Source organism: Mus caroli, unplaced genomic scaffold (genome assembly GCF_978045245.1).
Source record: "Mus caroli unplaced genomic scaffold, Mus_caroli_1 scaffold_15, whole genome shotgun sequence".
Lineage (NCBI taxonomy): Eukaryota > Metazoa > Chordata > Mammalia > Rodentia > Muridae > Mus > Mus caroli.
This window is the reverse complement of record NW_028227270.1, coordinates 31,292,450-31,320,189: the sequence shown is the minus strand read 5'-3', so window position 1 is coordinate 31,320,189 and position 27,740 is coordinate 31,292,450. Positions and strand designations below refer to the sequence as shown.

The 27,740-nt window shown below is 36.9% G+C and overlaps 1 protein-coding gene, 1 long non-coding RNA gene and 1 other non-coding gene across 5 annotated transcripts in view; 2 read left to right on the top strand and 1 right to left on the bottom strand.

Moving 5' to 3' along the window:
• The first annotated feature begins 31 nt into the window (after positions 1–31).
• On the top strand, positions 32–20,681 carry Tmem167a (transmembrane protein 167A). 3 transcript variants are annotated; one of them, XM_085830917.1, is made up of 5 exons: positions 32–172; positions 8,519–8,628; positions 9,106–9,240; positions 11,060–11,094; positions 13,564–20,681. In XM_085830917.1, the coding sequence occupies exons 1-5, from the start codon at positions 170–172 to the stop codon at positions 13,593–13,595; spliced, it is 315 nt and encodes a 104-aa protein (XP_085687043.1). In that variant the 5' UTR covers positions 32–169; the 3' UTR covers positions 13,596–20,681. The 3 variants fall into 3 exon arrangements, with proteins under 3 accessions (XP_085687043.1, XP_085687042.1, XP_021035758.1); XM_085830916.1 differs by having other exon boundaries at positions 33–172; positions 14,642–20,681; XM_021180099.3 differs by lacking the exon at positions 9,106–9,240 and having other exon boundaries at positions 35–172; positions 14,642–20,681.
• Positions 9,137–9,270, top strand: LOC115029168 (small nucleolar RNA U109). Its single transcript, XR_003834728.1, has one exon. It is a non-coding gene; the product is annotated as a small nucleolar RNA U109 (small nucleolar RNA).
• Positions 11,455–27,740, bottom strand: part of LOC115032933 (uncharacterized) — a 41,945-nt gene continuing 25,659 nt past the window's right edge. Inside the window, exons 4-5 of the long non-coding RNA XR_015045385.1 lie at positions 15,636–15,680; positions 11,455–14,764 (exon numbers count right to left, since the gene is read on the bottom strand). This is a non-coding gene — a long non-coding RNA (uncharacterized LOC115032933). The remainder of the gene's footprint in view (positions 14,765–15,635; positions 15,681–27,740) is intronic.

Genomic DNA, 27,740 nt, shown 5'->3' with positions numbered 1-27,740 from the left:
CTCTTCCGGTAACAGAAGCCTATCACGGAGTCTGAATGGTGCGGGATGGGCGGAGGCGCCGCGATAGGTCCAACCGGACCGCTGGAGCGAGCGGGAAGCACAGCGGGCGTGCATCCTCTTCCGCCCCGGCCCGGAAGGGTGATGTGGCTGGACCAGCACCGGCCTCACTATGGTAAGAACCTGGGCTTCCTGGCCGCGGTTGAGTTTCTCGGCGGGGCCGCGGCTCGTGCGGGGCGGCGGGGATGGTGCGGGCGCTGTGGGGCGCGGGAGCCCTGGCGCTAGCGTGATTCTCCGGGGACCCGAGGGTGCACAGGCCGGGAGTCATGCGGCCCGCGATGCTCATCCCGGAGCATCAGGCCAACAGTCCTAGGAAGAACCCGGGTGGTGGACTCGGCCCCTCGCCAAGAGGCCGACTTGCTGCGTTGTTTAGTGTGGAATTGCGGTGGCATTCCACTAAACCGATTGCCATCTGCTACAAATATCTGGACGGATATACACTTTCAAACGCTGGAGTCTCAGTTTCCCCCTTTCCCCTTTCTTTTATGTGTTCCGTGTGTCACCCAACCTGCATCTTTCTGCAGTAATTAATGGATTGCCGGTTTTCTTAACCCTAGATCCTACTGCTTCCGTTTTACCTGTCGAATCAACGGCAAGATAGGGCCCCTCCCTCATCGTGTTTTCAATTCTAAAGACACTTCTTTGCAAACGAATGTTTTTAATGATTTTAGTTACCTGTCTCGTAGGAACTTGAGCCTTACTCGCAGACCACCACTCACTTTGGGAGTTCCTGTGCGTGTTGTTATTGATTGTTTAATAGTTTAAGCCTCAGAAAACCTTACACTATAAATCACAAATAGCAACAACAACAAAGGTCAGGACAAGGAACAGAAAGCCCCTGAGTAAAGTAGACATTAGTAATTAACTTTTAAAGATCTACGAATGTATCTTATCAGTATTATGGTAAATGCCGAATCTCCCTTCACTATCACTTACGTGGGTTTAGAAGCCATTTATAACTATATTTCTAGAGAAAGCATGTTTGTGTTATAATCTCAGAAGCAGCCAGGACTCTCCCACCCCCACTAGACCTCACATTCTACGACTAGAAGATACTGAATTTGAGTCCATTAAAGCCTTTTTTTTTTTTTCACTTCGTACTGCAGATAGTATATTCTTGGTCAAAAGGATGTTGTTAATAAACAGTTACAGAACTTGAAAAATTGCTTTCTTGCCTATTTACCTAGAAACAAGTAGAATTACTTTGCTCTTAGAAAAGAGTCAAAGGTACATTTTACATCCTCTCCTACTTAGATAAAATCATGATAATTTAAGATGTACAGTATTTTAACTTTTTCCAAAAACAAGCTTTTGTTTATTAGTACTTGGTATGTACAAGATGTAATTTCTAAGCATTGTCTTGCTTTAAATTCCTGACTTCTGAGATATTTCCAGGTAAAGGAAGAGAAAAGTAGGGAGCCTGGGTTGTCTAGGATCGAGTACCTAGTAAGTAAAGCCAGGCCTCAGATTTATCTTATGACTATGGAGTGATAACAAGAAAAGTGACTGGTGTGTTCATGAAGATATGCAGATTTTTGCTCCAGATTTTTTTAACCTATGATTTGTTGAATATATGGGTGTGTAACTGGAATTGGAGGGTTGAAGGGTGAATTATATGTATCCCTATATTTGTAGAATGGCTTTGGAAGGATGTGTGATAGTATTAAATCTATGTTTTACTTTTTTAAGTGTTGTGAGAAAAAAAATGTATGTAATGTTTTATTAGAGATGTTACTGGCTATAAGTTACACGTGTTAAATATTAAGTGTAATGTCCAAAAATAATCTTGGTTATAAATGACATAGAAGGTAAAGATGAAACTTAGCAGCTCCATTTGTCTTTATATTCTGGTCCTTAGTCAAGTGTGCCATTAATCACAGAGGAAATCCAAGAAAGGTTTGTGAGAGAAAAGTAAAATGGTAAATTTTTTTAACCATAATTCTTGTTGTGTTAACAATAAAAATGACAGTACAAAAGCATATGTCTCTATAGTATGACCTTATGAAAGCATTCCATGAACTTCACTCTGAAAGCCATTGTATAAGGTTAATAGGAATCTAATGTAGATGCAGTGACCTTCTCTTAGAGTGCTTAACAGCAAATAAATACTTTGAGTTCCTAGAGACTGTAGTATCTTTATAGTTTAAGTCTAAATTTGGGGGATTGTTTTTTAAAGCATTGAATGATTCAAGTGAGTAACCAACACCCAGCATTTAACTTTTCTGTTTTACCAAACAACCTAGACTTTATTTAATATTTTCTTGATTGCAAAGTACATTTTTTTTTTCATGTAGGATTTGCTTTTTTCCCTTCAGAATATCTTTTCAATCATTTTATCGAGGTATGTGAAGAATTCATTTCTCTAAAACTACTAATCAAATATTGGTTCCACCTTTGGACCAGATAGCTACTGACACATCAAGAGATTTATGAACTCTGAACTATAGCTTGACTCACAACCAGAGTTCTGTAGTGGAAAGTAAGAAGATAAGGTCTTATACACTTGTGAAACAGGACCAGTCAGATCAGATGCCACTGACAAGGAAAGTTCATGTATTCAACGGTAAATTTATGTGTTAAGTAATCCAGGTGTGTAATAAACTCAAAGACAGGTTATGTGTTCAGTCAGTTTTGGTCACTTGATATATAGCATGTGTTTGTATTTGCAGACTAATATTAATCACTGTTTCTGTGGTTCTCGTTTTTAAAAGATAATAGTTCATACAGACTTCGGTCTCATAAAATCTAGTTGGAAAATGCTGACCTGACTTAGGTTTGTAAATCATAAAATGTTGACCAAGTGTGCTGTAAATGTTACCATAATTAGGTTAAGGGTGTTGATTCTGTGTTCTCTCTCCTTAGATAAGAATAAACTACTCTACTTTTATATAAAACAAGTTTATATTAGTAAGTGAAAGTGTTATTAGCTAGTGTTTTAAATTTTTGTCTTCGGTATTTAACTCATAATTTTAAAGTATAGTTGAGTTAAACTGGAGAGATTAATGTCAGAAAAAAAATTATTTTAAATGTGAGCAATGAACATTTGAAGCCCTAAGACAATGTTACTGACAAAAAAAACCTCTTACTCAGGGAACAAGGTAAACATTTTGTTTTGCTGATACTAAAACTGAGTCTGCATGGAGCCAAAGCGATCTAATGCTAATGAAAATATTGTAAGTTAAGACAGTATCCTTTCTGTCGATTAAGTCTTGTCAGTAACCAATCATTGCAGGTAAGAAGTGTCTATGATTTTTTTTTAATTTATTTTTGTACTTGTTTATTGGAGACCCAGCTCCCAATGTTTAGGAGTGATTTTTGAAAAAAGTTCTACTAACAAATGTCCAGGATGCTTTTATTTATAATTCTTGAACAAGCTCCCATATCCAAACTTGGGAGGATATAACTTTAGCAGTCAAGAATAACTCTAGCTGGGCAGTGGTGGCCCACGCCTTTAATCCTAGCACTTGGGAGGCAGAGGCAGGTGGATTTCTGAGTTCGAGGCTAGCCTGGTCTACAAAGAGTTCCAGGACAGCCAGGGCTACACAGAGAAACCCTGTCTCGAAAAAAAAAAAAAGAGAGAGAGAGAGAGAGAAAATAACTCTAGAGGGGGCTGGGGAAATGGCTCAGTGGTTCGGAGCACTAGCTGCTCCTCCAGAGGTCCTGAGTTCAATTCCCGGCAACCACATGATGGCTCGCAACCATCTGAAATGAGATCCCATGCCTTCTTCTGCTGTGTCTGAGAATAGTGACAGTGTGCTCATCTGCATAAATAAATAAATCTTTTTTTTAAAAAAAAGAATAGCTCTACAACTAGGAATCCCTGTGCATGTCTTTTGTTACTTCACTACTTAATTGTACATTACTTCAGAAAGATTACTGAGTAGCTCCTCATCTGGCTCCGTTAACTCGGCTAGCATGGCTGTTCCAAGCTCTTGGAAGCTCCAGTTACTTCCAAAGGTCTAGCTAGTTGTGGCTGGTGATAAGGCTGCAATGGAAAGACATGAGTGAGGAACATAAGAGAAAATAACTTGGGAGCCACTGACACAGTGTTTTACAAGGAAGAGCACAATTCTCAGAGATCTAAGTTGAAGGCAGGGCTTCTATGTCCCACAAGCCTAAGGCTTCCTTCCCTTGCAGTAGGTATTGTGTTCCAGTGCATGCCACAGGCAGCCCTGATTCAAGGGAATGCCATTTAATACTTCTTTAAGGAAAGGAAACGTTTATAGATGTGGTAGAGAGAATGTACCCACTGAAAAGCCAATACATGCATCCATACAAAGACATGAATGCATTTCTAATCCTATGTGACAAGAGACTTTGAGTCCAAATTTTCATTTGGAGGATTATCCTGGAGGAGAGAGAGCAGTGAGATCACAAGAACATTTAACAGATAGGAAGAGTGTGGTCGGAGCCACAGAAATAGTGATTTACATGTCAGAGTGGTATAGAGCACCTTAGAAATACTAGGTAGTCATAAATTTGTATTGGTTTATGCCCCCAGATTTGTAGCAGCTTTAGCAGAATAGGAGCTAGATATTTCATTGAGAATCTAAGTTGTAATTCCCATCGCCCATAACTCCTCTAGAGATGTGAGCTGACTAGTTTGACAGGATGTTTTAGAAAATACAAATTTGATCAACCTTTATATAATACAGATGAGCAGACCTTAGTCATGATGTGATTTATAAGTTGCTCTGGCGCAGTGTTTCTGAGCTTGTTCAAGAATTATAAATGTGCAAGAATAGTTTCACGTAGCCATTGCACGCCATTTAGAAGAGTGAAGCTTGGAGACATTGTGCCTATAGGCAGGGTTAGCAAAGTACACTTTTTGTACGGGTAAATTATGAATCAATAAATGTGGCACTGCCCTAAATTAATAAAAAGAAAGAAGGTATTCTATGGGAAATTGGCTTTGTGTCCTTTATGTCACTGTCCTATTAAAATCAAAATCTGTTCAGGAGGTAGAGGCAGGCGGATTTCAGAGTTCCAGGACAGCCAGGACTATACAGAGAAACCCTGTCTCAAAAAAAAAAAAAAAAAAAAAGTCTGTATAAATATGTGTTTGTGTGTGAAAAAGGAGTCATCGTCTCTTTTGTTACCTAAAGCAGTGGTTCTCAGCCTGTGTGTCATCACGTCTTTGGGGTCCCATGTCAGGTATCCTGCAGATCAGACATTTACATTTCACTTCATAACACTAGCAAAATTATAGTTATGAAGTAGCAGCAGTTTTATGGTTGATGGGACACCACAACATGAGGAACTGTTTTAAAGGGTCACAGTGCTAGGAAGGCTGAGAACCATTGCTCTAGGAATGAAAAGAGGTCAGAACCTGGTGAAGGGTTATTTTACTTTGATATCAATATATCTAAATTACATATATTATCATGGATTTTAAAAAGTAAAAAGTCCCCAGAAAGTTAGTAATTAGCAAATTAGCACACAGGAGTATGTATACTTGTAGTCCCATGAAAACCAACATGTCTTGTAATTACTATTTTAAATTGTAAAGCAGTTGAGTATCTGCAGTTCTCATTTAGCAAGTTTACCTACTCAGCTATGCAGGCCTCCTGAAAATGTATGTATCATTTGTCCTAGAATGAGTTAGAACAACACATCCTGTTCAAAATGTGGGCCTCTTCAAAGTTGGGCACCTCCTAAAATATTGGAGTTCCAGGTAGTGCTAGGTGTAGACACTAGGTAAAAATTGCCTTCGGTCTTTCATATGGTAATACATATATTTTTGTCCTTTTGCTTATTTTTCCAAAATGTCTTTGACAGGTAAGTATAAATTCACAACTGGTTGTAAACTTCTCTTGGATAATTAACAAAATAATGTACTTAATCTTTTTTGTTTGTTTGTTTGTTTGTTTTTCGAGACAGGGTTTCTCTGTGTAGCCCTGGCTGTCCTGGAACTCACTTTGTAGACCAGGCTGGCCTCGAACAGAAATCCGCCTGCCTCTGCCTCCCAAGTGCTGGGATTAAAGGCGTGAGCCACCATGCCCAGCTCAATGTTCTAATCTACATTGGTTTATCAATAAATTGGTTTGTTAATAGATTTTGCATCTTTGTATTTTGTTATGAGATGCTTTCTTTATTTAGATTCCATTCTCCCCTTATTAACATTTTCATATGGAAAGTCACATTTTATTTTTTACAAAATAGTACTTCTGTTTCACTTAACTCAGAAATTAGTTTGTATCAATAGACAACTGTGCTAAGCATTAAGAGGTATGTTTTAGTTAACAGACTGATATCCATAACTTAGAAAATACTTTTGAACAGAGTCTCAGTATATCTGAAAGACTTTACCATTTAATGTTATTTGTTTAAATTATAGAGTTCTTAGACCCCAGAACAAAGCTGTAAGCATGTACACAGCTTTCATTTGTAAACGATTGTACACACAAATGTGTGTGTGGTGTCTCACACCTTTAATCTCAGCATTTGGGAGACAGAGGCAGGCAGATCTCTGTGAGTTCAAGGCTAGTGTGGTTGACACTGAATTACAGGACAGTCAGGCTAAAGTTTTCCATTCATCTTTTTCAGACAATAAAACTCACTAATGAAACCCATCCACAGTCTCCTACTTTTGCATCAGTATTTAGAGCTAAACCTATGCCAGCTTTGACATCTTGCATCCTGTTTGCCCAACACTTATACTTTGTGTGTAAAAGGTTTTTGTCACATGGATTCAACCCCCTTTACCTACATTTTAAAAGTGGAATTATAATCCCACGGCTGGAAAAACAGTCAGGAGACTCAGAAACTTGATGTCCACCCTGTTCAGCCAAATCAGCAAGGCCCAGTTTTCATGAAGGATCCTACCTTAAAAACCTTCTACCCCTGCCCTCCACACACAAGTGCAAGTATAAATACATAAATATGCGCTCACACAAACACACATACAACTTGCTAAGTAATGGACAATCCTTTTTTTAGTCATTTTTTATTTATAAAAATACATAAAGAGAATTTTAATAAGAACTTTTTATCAGTTTGCTAATTTCTTTTTTAGTTTTTTTCCTTTGATCCTAATGTAATACATTTCCTTTTTAGCTTAGAAATCGGAAGGTTTCGTTCTAGTTCCTATCATACTAGTCTGTTTTGTGTTTCATTTGGTTACTGTGCCTGAAGGTTAGAAAGTGTGTGTGTGTGTGGTGTGTGTGTGTGTAGATAATCATTCCCTGTACATTTCTTAATTCTCTTGAAGTTTTTTCTGAAGTTTTCAAGTAAGCCTAATTTAAAGGTAGCATTTTACCTTTGAAAAATAATTACAACAGATTCCTCCTGGTTTTGGTTTTTAAGAAATGCTTCTAAGTTAACTAAGTAGACATACTGTTGACTGTTAAATGGAATTGATGCATTTTAGGCATCTGCTTATAATAGAAGAGTTTTTATGATACACCGTGATATTCTTGCATCTTCTTAAAAGTGTTTATAGTGAATCATCTCTTTGGATTTGCACTGTGCTACAGACATGTGGCCAGATATTGGAGACAGTAAAATAGTATAGTGTTCACACTTAAAAGGAGTGACTTTTATAATGAAAGTGTTTATTGCTATGGGAGGCATAGAGAAAAGCTTCCTAAGGGAAAACTTGGGTGTGTACCTACAATCCCATCACTTGGTAGGCAAATGCAAAAGGATCTCTAGTTCAGGAGTAGCCGAGCCCATTAAAAAAAAGAAGTGTATGAAATACCGAGGGAGGATAAGTGGATTCCAGGAGACTTCTGGAAAGGGCTCAGCAGTTGAAAGCACTAGAAGAGGATCTAGATATTGAAGAATGAGCCAAAGTTTGGTTTATTTAGATTTGAAGCATATGATTTCCCGTTTGCCTATTTAAATATATAATTCTTAGGATTCCTATTTTAACTTTTAGAATGGAAGGAACTATTATTTAACAAATAACAGTGAAAAGAAAGGCAGGTGCTTTTCTTTCACCAATGTCTAATAATTTTAGTAGTTGTCAGGGCTTGGAACATGATCTTATAATTTAAAGCATGGTAATCCCAAGCAAAAAGTTTGCTTGAAAGAAACTTTAGTCAGTATTTAATCTTTCTCCTTGGCTCTGCTCAGATCTGTAAATACCAAATGAAGACTAAGAGGCCAGTGAATGCACTAGAGTCATAGAACCAGCCACTGTTGGTGTGTGGAGACCACACTGTTTATTGTTTAGGCCTCTGCATGTCTTGAACACTCCGTGGTAATTGTATACTGAGTCCATTTTGCTTGGATGTTTTGAGTCCATGACATTAAGTTCCTGAGCTTATATTTTCTACTGTATCTCCTGTATTCTCTGCCCTAAAAAAATGGAACGAAAGTACACTGTAAAGACTTCATGATGCTGGGTTGCATTTTGTACAACATCCTGTTTGCCTGTAATGCAGAATTGTCTAACATTTTTTTGCATAGGAAGTTTCTGTGATATTAATTTGTTTTTGTTTTTGTTTTCTCTTTATAGTCTGCCATTTTCAATTTTCAGAGTCTATTGACTGTAATCTTGCTGCTTATATGTACATGTGCTTATATCCGATCCCTGGCACCCAGCATCCTGGACAGAAATAAAACTGGGTATGTTACGAGTAACAATTTGTGAAGACAGTTCTCATCGACATCAAGTGTAAATTACTATGAAAATCACTAGGCAGTTTAATTCTAGTTATAACAGTTTTCAGTAACGTCTTACATTTTCTTCATGTTTTAAGGCACCAAAATATATTTGCAGTATCTTCCTAAATTACGAAATAAATCTCAAGAATGATCTGGTGTGACCTAAAATTTCACCCACTGAGTAAAATCAGAGGAAGGATTTATCCGACTGCTGGTGAAACACTAAATATCCATTCATTGTTATAGCAATGTCCTGTTAACCTTGGAGACATGGTTTCCCAGTGTCCCCTTCTTCTCTGAGCTATTATATATGATGTTTTACACTTTATTCTAGTTGATTCGTAATGTGGAATTATAATATGTAAGGCCTAATAAATAGGAGTTCATTATTAAAGAATAATAACTTCAAATTATAATTGAGTATTTTTACTTTTCCAGTACTATCATAAAGTTTTCCTTCAAAGGGAAGCTGCATGTGGACATGTCTGCCCTCTTTTCTTGGGGAGTAGGAATGTATCCAGAACATGCTACAGTGATCAAGGAGTTCTCAGGGCTACCAGCCTTACAGGAAAGGTTGAGTAGTAGTATATTTCTCCTACACTACAGGCCTGGAAGGGCTTTCCTGTTTTTATATTTCATAATATGAGCTAATCTATGTGATTGGAAATAATTTTATTGCATTATAGATAAGAATATATATACTACCTGTCTATAACAGTAATTATTAGATTCTTTTTCCTTTACATGTTTTCTCTGAGACTTATAAATTTGTAATTGTATATACCAAGTTAGGTGGAGACCCCTAGATAGCTGGTATAAAACATTTTGATGACTTCATTATTTAAATTTAACTTCATTTTCTGATGATTGAAATGATCTTGAAAAAGGCAATACTGGAAAATTGTTTCTTACATTTTTCCTAGTTCCCTAAGCCTATAATACTGTCAGCATATGCATATACATTCAATCCATAGAAATTAAATACCAAATTGTAATGGTTTTTAGTGACTACCAAAGTTCCTTTTAAAAATAATAATAATAATAATAATAATTAGACAACCAGAGTAGCTTTAAATCATTAGTGTTTATTGCAACGCCTAAGTACCTAGACTCAAACACACACACATAACTCTGCACAGATGACCACAGTTTTTGACTCTTTGGTGGAGAATAAGCAAATTCTGAATAACATATTGTCACTTGTTCCTTTAGTCCTAACATTGTATGTTACTCTAAAGACTATCTAATCATTCATTTATTCCTTACAAAATCCTCTGAGCATAGATGCTGTTATTAAAGAAATAAAGTACTCCTCCCAGTAACACAATAAGTAGGACTGAGTTAAGGCATACTTCCGCCTTGTTAGTAGCTTAGGTTATTTTCAGAACTTGGGTTATTTGTCTGTTAGCTTTCTCTTTACACACAATGACTCATTAATTATGTATTTCATTGTAGGAAAAAGTATTATAAATATCCCTGGAATTTAAGTTCTGTGATTTTTATTAAGCCAATCCTAATATAAGGAATATGTAAGATTGATTTGTCTTAACTAGTACTCTTTTATAAATATAGTTAATAAAAATATATAAACATAGTTACAGATATATATGTAATATTATCACAAATAAACGAAATAGTATCTGTTGTTTTTGTAACTTTTGTGTTGATGGCTCATTTACCAAAGCTGTTGCATTTTTTTGCATTCCACATAAATGTGTCCATTTCTATGTGCATGTATTTAATTTATAATTTTTTTATTCATGGGATTAAAAAGAGTATCTTCATTTTAACTATTATTCCTGGAATATGTGTTTTAATTGTCACATTTAATAAGCTTCTACACTTGATTTCCCCTAAACTAAGACTTTTCATTATGTTAACAATGTAGCTGCACATTTATGTAAGAACGTTCCCTAGAGTGTACTATTTTAATGAAACACAGAGCTATATTTGCAAGAAATAGATCCAGTATATTATAAAAATTCATCAAAAAAACTATCTTCATCTATCAATATCTCAGAATTAATTCTCAAATTGACATGTAATATTTCTGCCTTTGAAAGTGTTAAGGGACTTGAAGTTAAATGAATTAATTGACTGACTCCTTGTATAAATTATAAGAGTCTCACATTAATATACCCTAATTCCAACCTATGGTAAACATATATTCCACTTAACAGTTGCTTCTTTTTGGTAATGGTTCACAGTGAACCCTGTTCTGTTTTCATAAATAAGTGGTGGCTCAATGTCAGACAGGCACATTTCAGATGTGGGACAAAGATCACAGCTTAAAATCTAGTATACAGAATTAATGTTCTCTCTGATGTTAACAGAAATACTTGGCTTTCTCATAATCAGTAATTATTTTTGTCCTTTTTTTTATACTGTGCAGACTATTGGGAATATTTTGGAAGTGTGCCCGAATTGGTAAGTATCTGATCTCCATCCATTTCTTCAACTATAAAATATTGGCCACTTTATTTATATTATGCTCGTGGCAATCAAAGGTCTGTTTCCCAAGTGTAGTATTCTCAATTCTGTATACTTTTGCAAGAGTTTACCAAATTCTACTAATTGTTTTTCTTTCTGCTACTTAAAACTAGATGTAGTTGGAGACTGAAATATTTTATTGACAGGGACATAGAAAACATAGAAGAAACCCTACTGAAATTAGCTATCAGATTCCATGCATTTGTGGACTTGCAGCAAATTCAGATGGTATTTGTATTACCTGTTTATACCATGCTCTTCTACCATGTGTCTTATACCATGTGTGCTGTTTTGTTAATTTATAAATCAGGATTTTGAAACATTTGATCCATTTTTTAAGTTTTTGTTTTGCATAATGGCAAAGGTGCACATCCATAATTTACATGTGAAACTCAGAGTACAACTTGTAATAGTTACTTTTCTCCTTACAACACATGGCTACTGAAGTGGTTTGTGTAGAGACTTGTCTGGTACTCAGTCATGAATAATGACAACGAACCCTAAAATAACAGAAGAAATGTTAAAAAGAAACAAATAGATTTCCACCATCAGTGCCTCATGCACATAGCGTAAGTGTAAACCAGCTGTCTAGGAGGCAGATCACCCTGAAAAAGAAAATATATCTAATCAAGAGAATTGCCAAGAACAAGGTGGTTAAGAAAGTGCAGAGACAGATGACAGAGAAAAAGTTTCCATCTCTGTCATGTAAAGCTGCTAAGTCATAAAGAAAACCACTGAGATGGCTTTCGTCCATTTTATGTAGGAGTTAGATGTGTCAACAATTCTATGTTGCAGCCAACCCAAGTGCCCCCTTTTTTTTATTTTTTTTATTTTTTTTTTTTGTGGTTATGACCTCAAATATTGTCTGTTTTTCTAACTATAAATACCTTTTCTTTTTACTTGTTCATTTGTGTATATCCCCCTCCTCAAGTGTTCCTCCCTACAATTATCTGAAAGCGTTTGCTTTATTTCAACAAGATGGTTTGGAAACACTGGAGCTGATACACTTTTTTGTCAGGCACCTGCTCCTCTCTACTCTTGACACACACAAAGAAAAGCTTTCTTGTTTTTTTTCCAGGAAAAATAGCTGTGATTTTAATGGGATACAGCTAGTCGGATCATCTTATCTTGTTATAAATCAAACAACAGCAACTGTTTCACATTCACTTACTTCACTTGCACAAGCTCTGACCAGACAAGAAATAACATTCTTACTCTCAAGTTCAACTAAAGACATTTTAGCTCTACCACATGGCAATCTCTTTTAAGAAAATGAAAAACATAAAAATGAAACCCATCTGTAAATGATAACATTCTAAGTCATAAGATGAAGAAGGAACTTCCTCAAGAATTAATATTGAGCAGATGGAAAACTCAGTACAGGGATAATTGCACCCTTTGGGTGTTTACTGTGACGCTGTAAGCAGTGAGCATCCCAGCCCTGAAGAGAGTAGCAGGCTTTTATAGCATCTTCATATGGGTCAGTGAGGTGCTTCATGAGACTTTAGCCCTGAAGAGAGTAGCAGGCTTTTATAACATCTTCATAAAGTTTATGGGTCAGTGAGGTGCTTCATGAGACTTTAGCCCTAATGGGTTATCATCGTGAACCAGTGTGTTCTGTTTTTGAATGATGATGTTTGTTTGTTTTTTTTTTCATTTGAACTGATGTTGCTCTAAAACCTGTTCATTTTTGATCCTCCTTTAATAAAAGAAAGTCTATTAAATGTCTATTGAGTGGAGAGGAAGAGGGGGAGAAGGGCAAAGGCAAATAAAGCTAAAACTTTTCAGAATACCAAATATGTATTTTTTATTTTGGTTTTATTTTTTTAGTATGGTTTAACTTAGAATTTTTGTTGGTTTTGGTTTGGTTTAGTTTGTTTTGGTTTAGATTTGAGGACAGGGTCTCAATATTGTGGACCACATTGATTGGGTGATTATCTGGAGGATGGGCCTATAAGCAGTGGTCAATCACATGCCTGGCTATATGTCTGCTTCTTTAATATAAGTGATATTCTCTTATTTTTGGCATTAGACAGACACAAATATATAAATATGGTAGTATATCAATGCAGGGTCGGTGGAGAAGCTCTTAACATAAAATGAGTTTGAGAATTTTAGTTAATGAGAGAAGTCAAGGTTGACATTTCCAAGTTGGCAAGCCAGGTAAGTGAACATCTAATGTGAAATAAGAAGCTTGGTTACTGGGAAATGAAATTTAGACAGCATGGGAGAACTGAAGTGAGAGTAAGTCAGAGCCATCTCTTATAGGCTTACAAAGGATCCAGATGTTCCACAGCTGTTTGTATGTGACTCCTTCTTTCATTCTTATGCCTGGTACCCTTGGAATTAGTACAGCTTACAGTTACTAAAGAAACAACAATTACAATGAGTTGAATTCTCTTACAGGGTCTGTGTACTGGCAAGATACTTTCAGCTGACATCAGATCTGGATCAGGAGAAGGAAAGCCTCCAAATACATACATTTTTAAACTAGTGTGAAATTGACTCATTATAGAAGTCTTGTATTTAATTTCTACTTTCATCTTTTTAATGTATTGAAATACTGAGACTTTAGAAACTGAGTATGGAGATAACACAGTATTTCAGATTTCAGAGAATTTCTAAATTTTTTTAATAATGATATCTAGACAGATACTCTAAAATCTCCCAAATCTAAAATCTCTCAAACTTTTCATCCCAAACATATATGGATATGACTGTAAAAGACGTGATACCATATCTATATCAAAAGAAGTTGTTTGGGGGAGAAGAGAAGGGGAGCTAATGCCTATTTGTTTCCATGGTAATATTGGCTATGGTGGCTGTTTAGCTTGTTTTCACATAGGAATGCTTTCTAAACTCTACAAGTGTCATGAACCCTACCACAGTGTAAAGACGAATGAATGCTGTCCAGTAAATTTCTATGTATAGGTAGAAATTCCCCTTATCTCAGGAAGAGAACTAACTAGACTTTGGCTCTGGAGGCACAGCATAGGTGCTCTCTGGTACACGTCTCATAAATAGTTTGGATTTAGCAACTAGCATGTCCACCCAGCCCTTCCTTTTACATTGAGACATGACATTGACATCTACATAGTACACACTTGCAAACTACAAAGTAGAGTTAGAATAATAATATTATCTCATGATGTGGCAGCAAAGTTCAGCAGGAAGAGGCACTAGCCTAATAATCTTGAGTTCAGTATCCAAAATTCATATCAAGTCAGAAAGAAGAACCCACTCTGAAATTTGTCCTCTAACCTCCACATGTTCACTGTGGCATGATCACTCACATTGATACAGTACATGATAAGAATGGGTTTGGATTTGGGTTAGATCACTTAAGTTTATTTCCTTGAGCTGCAGTTTTAATGTACATTCTTGCTTGTTGTCTCTGGGTCCTTGTTTTCCCTCTCTTATAGCCTTATCATATCCATAGTAGTCATTCATCCAACCAAGAGGAATGTCTTCTTTTCTTCAACAGGGGAACGCAAGAGTCCTTATGTCGCCATATGCTGTATAGTGATGGCCTTCAGCATCCTCTTCATACAGTAGCTTTGGAAACTACCAGCATGTGTTTACCATCAGACTGTAAACAAGGACTTGCCTTCAGAAAATAATGGGAAGAATGGTTAAGCCATTTGTCTCTGAACATGGAATGAGATAAACTTCAAGATGCTGTTCTCTATTTTTATGCTATTGGACCAATGAGCTGAATGAATAATTAAGATGTAACAGTTCAATACACAGGAATGTGATTGTAGCCATCAACCTCAGTTCTCTCACTCCAGTATTACATTCTGCAAATGTCATTCTGTTGTGTCAGGACTGCTTTTCATAAGGTTCTCCAGGCACAAAGTAGAAACCCAGTGGCAAATTCCACAGGCTCCTTTGACTAGGGCTTCAAAATAATGTCTTCACAGAATGATACCTTCTAGCGACTGGCCTATTTTTATTGAGAAAAAAAATTGTTCTATTTTTGTTGTTGTTACTGTTCTTATGGATTGCATTCATATTTAAACCCTTTGGATTGCTAACCAGAGTACCTCTATTCTTGGCAAATTCCGTAGTTTATTACAGGTGTTTAAAGTATTTTAAACAAAACTCTGAATTTCTTTAGTTAGCCTAAGAGTTGGCTTCTAGTCACAAAGATACAGCTGCCACCCTATGATGAAGAGTACCTTAGAATGAAAAGCAGCAAGTGGAGCGGTGAGCAAGGAAGCACCGTGCAGTCTTCGTTCTCTGTAGTCGTCTTCCAAATAGAACGTCCATTGTAGTTACCCAAAGGTGGCATTTGTGCTATTCTTAATGCAGTACTTTAAGTCTAGTTTATGTTCTGTCAGCTTGAACTGGAATCTCTTTTGTAACTTTGTAGATTATAAACATATCTCATATCTGCTTTAGTCTGGGTACTATGCTCTAAGTACATTTCAGCTTTGACACAGAATGTGAATAGACAAATATCAAAGGATACTTACAAGTTTGTATCCAACATTTCTTCAGGTTCAGCTGAAAATCAGTTACTGTTTCAAAACAAAGAAGAATTAAATCCTAGCTGAAAACTATACATAGCATTTATTAATTAATTACTGGGTTTAACTGCTCTTTTTAAAGTTTGAAAAAGAAAAAAATTTTTTTCTTAGAAGTGAAGTTTCTATAAAAACAAAGCAGTGAACTTGCAGTCTTCACTGTGTAGCCCAAATGGCCACCAGAGCCGCTAGACCATCAGCTTTGACGTAGTGCTCTAAGCTGTGGAGGACAGTGTAGTCTAACATCTAGGAACGCTTACTTGTTGTTTCTTTGGGGTTGCTTGTTTTCAAAAAGATCTTTGGGATGCCTACAGCTAGTTAAAACTGGTCTGTTTTATTTTGAATTTGAAATCAGGTTATGATAATTATTCTACTCTGAATTTCACCTTAGGCTTTGTATTAGGTCAAGGATTTTCACTGTGTCCCAAAAGTAGGACTCCCTCGTCACCATATTTGTGCACAGTAAGTAGTCACCTATCAGTTTGATTTCTGGGTGGCCATCTGTTCATCATCACTAACAACATTTCCAGAAATGTTGTCAACTTTTTCCCTAAGTTAACATGCATCTCATATCAAACTGGAGAGAATAAAGAATCATCTAACATGTTCTCTTTAGTTTGACATTTTAGACAATGTAGGTGGAAATTAGAGGAAGACATAGTTAACTTGAAATATGCATGGTAACATAAAATTTTGCGCAATATGTAGATACTGAGCAGTCTAGACAGGTATTTCTAGCTGCTACCATCCTGATCTTTTAAAGTACAGGCTCTTTAGGGGTGTAGAAAAGCTGCAAAGATAAAAGAATCATATAAAGAAAGGCAATTAGCATTTTGGTGTACAAACACTGACTCCTGTTTTCTAAGCCACGGGGTCGTGTGGGAGGTGTGGAGGAGCAGTAGAGCACTTCAGGCAGCTGGCATCTGCACAGACTGTAAACACAAAGCTTAGGGGCGAGGAGCACCAAGACTCAGGTCTGACAATGTCCACATGCTCTCCCTAGCGCCTTGTTGGCCCTAGAATCTTCAATCCATGGCCCCACATTTGTTTAATGTTGTTGTTTGCTTCCTGATTAGCCTTATCTGGACCATTGACAGGGCGGGATATGTCTTGTTTCCAGGTAGTCTTGCAAGATAGTCAAAAGGACACATGTCAAATTGGTCTTAATAGTTTTAAAGTTAAAATTCCAATATGGTGTCCTATTGATACCTTTTCTACTTAGGCTGGAAACTACCATATATGTTTCAATTCAAGGTGTTTCCTGCTGGGGTTAGTAAGAATATTTATAAATTTATAATAAATTTGTTCATCTTCTTAATAAAATTAGTCTTGTACCATAGGGTGACACAGAGTTCCATAAATTAACTCTTCCAAGTTTACGAAGACAAACAAATCCTTGCCTCCATTTGTGAAAATTATTTAACACTTGTAAATAATATTTTTTTCAGGAAACATTTACACAATTGGTATGGCATGTGACCATTGCAAATAGATGAGTTGTTTGTCTGTATTCATAATGTACATGAAAGATGAAATTAATGTCTATGAAGTATAATGTGCTAGTACTTGTTATTGACATAATCCCAGGATTCTAGAAAAAAAAATGAAGAGTGATGATTCATTGCGGGTAGAACTTCTCAGAGATCATGAATTAAACTGAACTTGACAGTGTTTTTTTTTTTTTAAAAAAAAAAAAAAACAATTCTATGTTAAGGATTGTATGTCCCTTAGTTTGTTGTGGCACATGTGAGGTATGGCATGGCCATAAAGGTCAATGGATGTTATATCCTGGAAAGTCATGTATTTTACCTACCTCAAAATTGAAGTTGAGATTGTCCCCTCCTGCCTCACAAATCCTTCAGGAAGATAATAAAGTCTCCCTGGTTTATGAGTGAGCAAAGTTGACTAAGGAATACACTAGTAGATTCTCCTGAGACTTCTGTAAACATTGTAGAGGCAACTGGCCAGTCAAGGCTGTGTTTTCAAAAACTTGTAAAATCTCGTATTCTATCTGCTAAAAGCAGCCCCAGCTGTTAAAACAAGCACCCATCCCAAAAGTGCACAGTGTGCATTTCCTGGACATACAGAAAATATTTCTACTTATCAAGAACTTAAGCTCCACAAAAGCCTTTGAGAAGCTACTCTATCATTACTATCTGAAAACATGAATGGAAAGTTCTTAGGGTCTGCTCTTCTCTTCCTTTGGTATCTTCTAGTAATAATAAATGTTCTCAACCGGTGCTAGCAATCGCCCTTGTTACAGGGAGTCACGACTAACTTCTGAGAAATAACTTCATATCATTTCCACTTTGCCCCAAACTAATTCCTATATAATCTGACAGGCCATTTCAGTACCTTTTGTAGAAAGAAGTAGAATTCATGTTTAAAAGAGGTAATCATCCTAGTCTCTGGTTAGTTCATACATCTGCTATGTAATAAAAAATGAACTGTCAAAAGCCTTCTAGTTTTGTTATATCACATTGAAAGAGAGCAGTACATGGAGCTTAGAGGGTGGCCATTATGACTAGAGTAACTTATCTCCATTCATCTGTGACTTGTCAAAATAAATTTGGAGGGGATGTTTTTATTGTTTGGTACTTTAAGACTACCCACTCTGTCTCATTGCTGCTTCTTTACAAACCCTAAATATCTAAGGTAATGGTTTCTGTGTTACTGTGACGATGATACAAGACAGTAGCAAAGAGGGGAGGTTTGAGGGGTATTTTCCCTTTAGACATTGGAGTTTCCCTAAAAACATTTGGCAGGGACTCAAAGTCATGATGGACCAGGGAACTGAAAAGGAGCCAGCCACAAGGTACAGTACAGGCCAACCTCTTAAATTTGAAAGGCCCTCCCCTAGAGACCTACTTCTGAGAAGGTCCCACCTTTAAAATCTCTTCCCCACCAGTAGGAAATAAGTATCCCAAAAGCCAAAATAATGACTTGGCTGGTCTGCTTTGGATCTGATCTTGAATTGTCCCGGAGGTAGTTGAATTCTGATTCTCCATTTAAATAGCAGTTATTGATTACTAAAAATTTCAAATCTCTCATTGTAGATATCAATTCCTATCAAACAAACCTAGAAATACAACTCATCTAATTAACACTACTTAAGGAATAATTATAATAGAGGAATGCTTGGGTTTTTGCTTTAGAAAGCATGCTCTTTTTCCTATAGTCTACTTGCAAACCTTTTTACACCTGTTTTTAATAGATGTCTCACCTAAGCAGTGAGAAGCATGATTTTGGCTTCATCTAGGCTTTACATTCAGAGTATAAGGAGAGTAGGATAACAGAATTGTGGTCACTGAGTATGTTGTGTACCTCCCATACTTCGCTGTAGTAGCTTCAAGTTGATTTTAAAATGATTGCTATATTTCTTTCAAAAGAATTCAAAATTGCATTGGAATAGACCATTAAGCTTAACATATGCAGGAAAGGAAAACAGTTCAGAGGGTGTTTGTACATGGCACACCACAATATTGCCGGTAGGGATAAGAAAAAATAGAGATGTAAGTATTGGAAGGTAGAGTGAGGTCTACTATGGCGCATGAGAAAACACAAGGACAGGATAATAGCCAGATACTACTGTTACAGTTTTATTTGACAAGGAAAGTGGCCTGAAGCAAATGTGTAGAGATTGAGCGTTTACTGCTAAGTGCTCAAACCTGGACTTTGTCAGTCACTTCCAACATACTGAATTACTCACCGTAGGCTAAATACTGGGAAAGTGGTGTGCAGAGATTAGACTGTTTAAAAGAAATAATATTTAAAGCATGAAAGGGTTGGGGAAGGCTGGCACTGTAGGAACATTTCTGTGTATTATCCAAACGTTGAAACTGATCTGCAGGCCCGCGGTGATAGGGAAAGATTGGAACTTGGAAATTTTAAAGTTAAGGAAATACTGAGAATCCATCAGTTAACACTCGGAAAAGATAGTCAAAGCATAGTTTATGATTACTTGATAGAACGCGTGTATTCGTTTTTAACTAAATGTTACAAGGAAGGCCTATACTAAGGAAGATAATAACGATAACCTATAAAGCAAGTTAAGTTTACAGTATGAAATTAAAGTTGCACATCACAGCATAACAAAGCTAGGTAGGTTTTATGAATACTTGGATTTATGAGGAAACATTCAGGTCTTTTAGTGGGCCATTGTTCTTGCCTTTTCATAAATCCACACACAAAATCTGGTCATGGTTCTGAATAAATGTAGAGTAATTCTTCAGTATTTCAATCACAGGTTATCTTTTTCAGAAATCCACTTTAATATTTAGTTTCATCACGTAATAGGGAAAAAAATGACAATACTGTGATAATCCTTCAGTCCCTAAGTGATTACTATGACCTGTCACAAAGACCAGAGATAACTACAGAGTACAGGATAATATTCAGGACCATCAAAGAATGGAAATTTATATCTCATTAACAACTCAGGAGCTAGGGTCCTCTCTTATTTCCTTTTCCATTCATTGGTAAACTACATTTGATAACTTGCATACAACAGATATGCCAGGCACTACTAAGGTCAAAATAGTCAATGTAGAATAAAACAAACACTGCTCAAGGAACCTAGATTTTAGTTGATAACAAGACCCAGAGAGTGGGAAAACAAGAAAAATACAAAACCCCTAATGAAGACCAAAGAGAACCTGAATGAATTCACATGGGGTATTCACATAAGTCTAGTTGAAGCATTTAATGGATAGGCTAAGACCTCCTGCAGATAAAGATTGTAACCAAAGAAATGATATAGCCAAAAGACCTTAAAAATTGAGGTAATAGAAAAATAGAAAACTAGTAAAGGGAATCAAACATAAAGAGTTATACAAAGAATGGTGTAAATTGGAGATTTAAATAAAGAAAAAAAAGGGGGGGCTTTGAGCCGTAAAAAATGCTGGCTTGTTCATGTGAAAGATTTAATTGTAAGGGCTCGTATGGTATAACCACTGTCTAATGTTGGAGCTATAAATACTTAAAGATGAACTGAAACCAGTATTTGTTCTTATTCTGGCCTTCATACAAGAGATATTCTTAGAAAAGAAGCCAGCACCCTTTATATTAGGGTTGACCAGATCTGGCCCATCAGTCAGCTAAAAAGACCAAAGGGAAGATAGAATTATTGCAGGCTCAAGTGTTTTCCTCTCGCAAATTACAGTAACTGCAGGTCTCTGGTATTGTGTATGAGCTGCTTCATCTTGCTGAACACATTTCATATTCTGCTGTGGCCCATGCTTGCCAGAGCTGTAGAAGGAAGGCAATTGTACAAACATACTTCGTAACCAAGTTGACGGGGTCCTGAGAGCGCAACTTTTATCTCATCTTTTACTACTAAACTCTTGCCTCCCTTCTGGTATCACTAATCTGAAACTCTGTTGTGGTACCTCTACGTATCCCATGCTGAATTCATATCTATTGTGATACAAGCCTCCTTCTGGAACTCCAGAACGAAGAAATGAACATTCTGCCCTCCAAAATTACACAGAGTTACAGCGGAGGAGCTAGCATGCTGCTATCATTATTTAAACGAAGAAAAACACTGTAGACAAGATGAAAGAGCTAATAAAAATGTGTTCTTATTCCTGATTCTAAAACTTTAGCAGCTGGGCTTTCCCATGTGGAGAAATGTTGCATAAATAACCCAGCCAGGAAACAGGGGCTATGAAAAAGTCTAACAGAGTGATAAATGGTCTTGGATATGCTGCTTATCACACCTGGTGGAGTTGCAAGGGACTAAATGGTCACTGGAAGATCCTGGTGCTGGCATGTGCCATCAGCAGCTGCAGAATCTGTTACCTGGGTCATGTGTCACCCATTCCTCAGTCACTTTCAAAATGTTCTTCTGAAACACTCCATCTATCCCATGGGGACCTTTTCTGCTTCATCCAGATTTGTCATCCTTTCATCATGTAATCAGAGAAAAAGTTGGCTCTCAGAAAACAAATGTTACCCTTAAAATCAAGCTTAATTTGTATATAACTTTAAGAGAGCAAGTACTCTGGGTGTCTTCTACTCTTATCCACATAGCCTAGCCAACACATTCTCCTTTCAATAAAGCACATGCAGTCACAGACACAAAGGCCGGAAAGTGTCATGAGAGTGAGGTATAGGCATTCAGCCTGAAAGATATGTGCAGCTCCTATCCATGTGCATGAGGCAACACGGCAGCAGGGAACCACAGTTCAAGTGGTAGGTCAAGTTTAGAAAAAAGTCTCATCACTGGTTTGGAGAAGATGACAAAATCATTCCCAGCCTTGAGAGCCCTGGATTTATAGAAAGTGTTGCTATGTACTAGTCTCTACTATTTCCCAGCAGTTTCCAAATTATGGACAAAGAGCTCTTGGAGGAAGAACAGGGTGTGGGTAGGTGTGGGTGTGGGTATTTACATTTCAAATGTTATCCTCCCTTCGTGTTTTCCCCATCCACAAACTCCCTATCCAATCTCCCCTCCCACCAGCTTATATGAGGGAGCTCACCCACCCACTCCCAACTCACCTTCCTAGCATTTCCCTATGCAGGGGCATCAAACCTCCACAAGACCAAGGGTCTCCCATCCCATTGATGCCAGATAAGGCAATCCTCTGGTACATATGCAGCTGGAACCATGGGTCCCTCCATGTGTACTCTTTGGTTGGTGGTTTAATCCCTGGGAGCTCTGGGCAGGAGGGAGGGGGATCTAGTTAGTTGGTTTTGTTCTTCCTATAGGTTGCAAAGCCCTTCAGTCTTTCCCTAATTCCTCCATTGTGGTCCTCATACTCTGTTCAAAGGCTGACTACAAGCATCCCATCTGCATCTGTATTGGTCAGGCTCTGACAGCCTCTCAGGAGACAGCCATACCAGGCTCCTGTCAACAAGCACTTCTTGGCATCAGCAATAGTGTCTGGGTTTGGTCTCTGTAGATGGAATGGATCCCTAGGTGGGACAGTCTCTGGATGGCCTTCTCTTCAGTCTCTGCTTCAGGTTTTGGTTTTCTTTGTCCAAGATAAATTCTGGGAAAATCTCATTGTAGCTGAATTTCTACATTTGTAAAATGTACCCAGTGATTTATCTCCCTAACATTTCGTGAGGGCTTACTTTGATCTATTATAAGTCACAACAGACCTGTGATTATAACAGGAGTTGCTTCAGTAGGGTAAATGGATGGGCTTCTTAAGAGTATTCATAAGAATGAGCTTACTTGTGGACTATACTGTGCAAAGAGGATATCCAGAACAACCTGAAAGAAGATGTAGGAGACAACAGAAAAAGTACTGTTAGGATTTCAATGGCTTAATGTTTTCCATATTTCTCTGCCTTCCGTTATTTGTATTTGCTGTTATCCAAGGACATAGACTAACATTTCTGCCCTAGAATGGCATGAATTACTAGGTAAAAGATGATTGATTCCTACTTCCCTCAGAATCTCAAACCCCATGCTCAAGAAAGAAAGGGTTCAATGGGCCTCCTTTAGAATAACATAGTACAACTTTTGTAACATGACTTTTTTTCACATTAAAAAAATTAAAATCTTTGGTTTACAGAAAATGTACAAAATGTACACTAAGAGAAAAGGATTTCTAGTAACAGTACAATGTACTGTTAATTATGCAGAGACATCTATAAAGATTTTTTAAATTATTTTCACCAAATAAAATGAAATTGGCCATAATGGCCTGACCTTTATCCTCCTTCCACCTAGCAATGTCATAAACATTTATGCACAACTTAAGAAATTTGCTATTATACCATATAAAATAATTTCAGAGCATTCTACTATAGGTTGTAATTTAAGCAAATTTGTTATTAATCACAAATTGTTTCCACTCTGGAAATGGCATACTTAAAAAGTAGCATAAATCAAATCATATTAGTGTCTTCAAGAGTAATTTCGCACAAGTACTTTAAAAAATGATACCTCATTTCCACTGTCTGGGTAGGACCCAGGATGAGCTATATACATGAGGAAGACTGTTAACTTAGCTCCTCGGGGGGTTGGGGTTAGTTGGATAATTACACTTCACCAAATATATAACTTGTAGTCACAAAATATAAATGCTTAACATTTATATTTCATAAACTTGTAATAAAATAGGGGACAGTGCAATTTAACTAATTCCCTCTCCTCATCTTGAGTGTCTGTATGATGTAGGACATGCATTAGAAAAGGGACTCAATAGCTAGAACACCATATTCAAACCCACGTCCGATTTGCAGGACATTTCACAAAGTGGAGGTTTACTTGGTTTGTGAAGCTCTTAGTAGGAAATAAATGGTTGCCAGGATGAAGCAAAGACTAGAAAGTCTTGGAGTCTGATGGAGATAGAATAACAGACACCAGAGCTTCATGGGTGAGCAGAGGTGGAGTGTGATTCATTGTGAGCAACAGCCTGAATGCCAATTGACATGTCTTAACGGCCTTTGTGTCTAGTTTGTTACACATCCACAATGCAGTGGGGCCAAATCTCCATTTAAATAATACTGAGGGGATCTAGTTACTTCGTTGAAGTTACCAATTTCTAAAGATTGATTTATTTATTTTATGTATGTGAGTATTCCTTCACTTTCTTCAGAGACACCAGAAGAAGGAATTGGATCTCCAATTATGGTTGTAAGCCACCATGTGATTGCTGAGAATTGTACTCAGGAACTCTGGAAGAGTCGTCAATGCTCTTAACCACTCAGCCATCTCTCCAGCCCTGAAGTTAATAATTTTTTAATCTATGAGATGCAGTATTGACATAATCATTAAATATGAAATAAAGTTTTGACAGAAAAGAACATTGGTTGGTAAGATTAATTGGTTGGTTGGTTGGATGGTTGGTTGATTGGTTGGTTGATTATAGACCCTCAGAGTACAACTTTGTGTGTATGAGGCTATGTAACCTATGGCACATGTACAATTATATAACTGCAAAAGGGTAGTTTTCCATGTTAATGATTTTATCCAGAAGTGGGGGAAGTAGCAGTGAATTTATTTCTTTAACGTTTATGATACATGCTTTTGAAGAAAAACCATGGTAAGATTAGTGGCAAGTAAGTTCGTTTGAATTCCATGTCCTTATTTTTATATGCTTGATATTTTCTGACCATCAGATTCTTGCTTGCCTTGTTGTTCTTTTTATTATTACTATTTAATTTCATGTGTGCATGTGCGTGTGTGTGTGTGTGTGTTTGTTTGAGTGAATGAATGTGTAGATGTTCACAAAAGCCAGAATGGGGCATTGGGTCTCCTGGAGCTAAAATAACAAGCAGTTGTGAGCTACCTGAAGACATGGGTGCTACGAACTGATATCATACCCTTAAGGAGCAGCCAGCACTCTTAACCAGCAGTAAACACTTTTGACCACTTAGCCATCTCTCCAGCCCTTTCTTCCTTTGTTTTAGTCTCAGGAAGATGGGAAAGCTTCTTGTATCTTCTCTGTCCTGTTTTCCCCCTCCATCCCCCCACACCTACTCCTGCAACTCAGTGTATGTATCATATTAATTGAAAGTCTTTTAAGGGTGGCCAATCTGTATTTGCTTTTGGAAATCCAGTATGGACACTATTTAGTAAACTTCTATGTGTCATGTAAATTCTTAATTCTTTGGAGAAACACAAATGGTCTGAATTTACTCTCTAATGCCTTGACTTCAACCATCGGGAAAAGAAAATCATTTACATTTAGAACTGACAAGAAACAGACTCCGTTGTCTCTAAAATATATGCGTTAAGAATACTCTGCCAAGGACTTTGTATAAAGGCAAAAGATAATAAACTTAAAATGTATATACTAGTCAAGGAAGGTTTTACACATATAACAGTATGATCCACTTCTAGAACTAAGCGCCTTGTACTAAATACTAAATTAATGCCAACCAAATGAGATTATATTTTGAATGGCGAAACTTAATCATATATATCTTGAATAAAATGAAAGTCATTTCTCTGGGGTTACATGGAATAAAACTTGCAAATTTATAAGTTTCTCTGATTTTTCTGGTTTATGGCAAACATCTCTCCATGCTTTTTCCATACCTTACAAAATACTGGTAAATCTGGTATTTATTATGCCGTTCAATTTTGTACACTCTGAGACTTGCAACCTGGAGTGTGTCCAAGATTCAGACACACACACCAAAAAAAAAAAAAAAAAAAAAAAGATGAACTAGTAAAAGAAAAAAAGAAAGACTGTATGGATGATTTTGTAGTAATTAAGTTTGGTTTTGAAGATTCATTTTTTTTATAATTTTGTTACTGAAACTTACTAGATGTTATATTGAAGAATTGTATTCTAGAGAATGTGTGCCTATCAGATGAAATATTTATTTGCCTTAACAATTTATTCAACTTTTCCTTAATTGGGAGTTCCTGGAACTTCAGAAGGATGTCTAAGTATCCAGAGTTAGAAAATGAGAGAAAATGCCAAGGTGGCGTCATTCATTCATTTCCAAATTTTGATAAAGACAATGTCTAATTTAAAATATTTCTGTCATTTAGTCCTCTTGCATCACATTTTTCTCAACTACTCCCTTTCTCGGATGTTCTGTGTGATGCTGTGGATAATTTACAGTTCTCAAAACCATAAAATGCAAACCCTGCCTGCAGCATATAGAAATTGCCCTTACACCCTGCCATAGAACTATGGGCCCATGGACTAATATCTCTGCCTTCCCCACTTTCAGCCAGTTTCTTCCAGTCTGGTCATTCCAATGGAACACAAGCTGATTCAGTTGACACTTATTTGAAAATAATGTCCCTGACTTGGGCCCAAATACGCAGAAAATATTTGAAACACGCTCCGTTGAAAAATTATATAAAAACTGAATAGTAGAAACTTCATCCAAGCAATGAAACTGATATACTGGATGGACGCTGGACTCAGTCATCAGCAGTCTGTTACATTCCCCTAAATATGAAGCCTCTATGGATGGAATAAATTCTACTCCATCTCTGTTCCTCTGCATCAAGCACTCTAGAGTAAAAGTCCCAGAATCGTGAGTATATGTCAGTTTTCACCAAACTCAAGTTACACACCAACATAACTCCAAAGTTGGTGAATTATAATAATCATTTACTCATCTCCATATTTAGCCACCTGGGAATTAACTAGTCTGATCTGTGCATGTATGTTCTTACTTCCAGACTCAGAGTAGGTTCAGTCTAACTCTTTCTCATTTTATTGAATCAATGAGTAAGTAGTTCAGGACAACAAGGCAACCTGTGTTGAATGTCTATAACATCACATCTTTTAACATTCCATTGGCAAAAACAAGCAAGTCATAGGATGAAAGAGTATTATGTAAGAGTCATTCCTGGTGTAAAGAGCTGCAAAGCCATACAGTAAACATCCTAGGCTTGGGGGTGAGGGATGAAAACATAGAACTTTTCATTTATTCCATTGGCAACAGTGGGATTCACATCTTATGATGGTGTCATGTCTTCTTAACAGTGAGGAGAGAAGATTAGTCCACTTTTTATTTCCTACCCAGGTAGAAGATAAACATCCCTGCCTTCTACCAAAAAAGCCAAGTACTGAACAAGTTTGCAGTAAAAGGGCTAAGTCATTATGCTTCCTACTTATTTTTAATGAGTTTGGGTGAAAAGTAAAGGTGGTACATACTTTAAAACTAAATTAGAAAAGATATTTGAAAAGTAAGGCAATAGAGTAGCAAATGTAAAATCCCTTGTTTTCTAGAATGAGCTAAGAGATGATCGTACTTGTAAGACACATTCCCTAGCTCTAAAGAACCTTGAACCAATATGCTATTGTTTTGTTCTACTACCCCAGATTTACTAAAAACAAATCTATGTGAAGTGAATGAGAGGGGAGCATTATGAAGCTATACAGTTCACTGCATGTGTATAGGAAGCAACAAGAAAACTCTCAAAACATGGAAATTTTCTCCCAACTTACATTTTTGTGCTTGTAAAAACTTTGACAATCATATTGATTCCTCCTCTGTAAGAACAAATCTGGTGTCCATCAAATGTTGCTTTATTCTACCTCTATGATGACTTCTATAATGTTTCTAATGGTACTACAGACATGGCCATGTCCAGAATTAAAATGAACGATTTCAGTTATTAAAAAT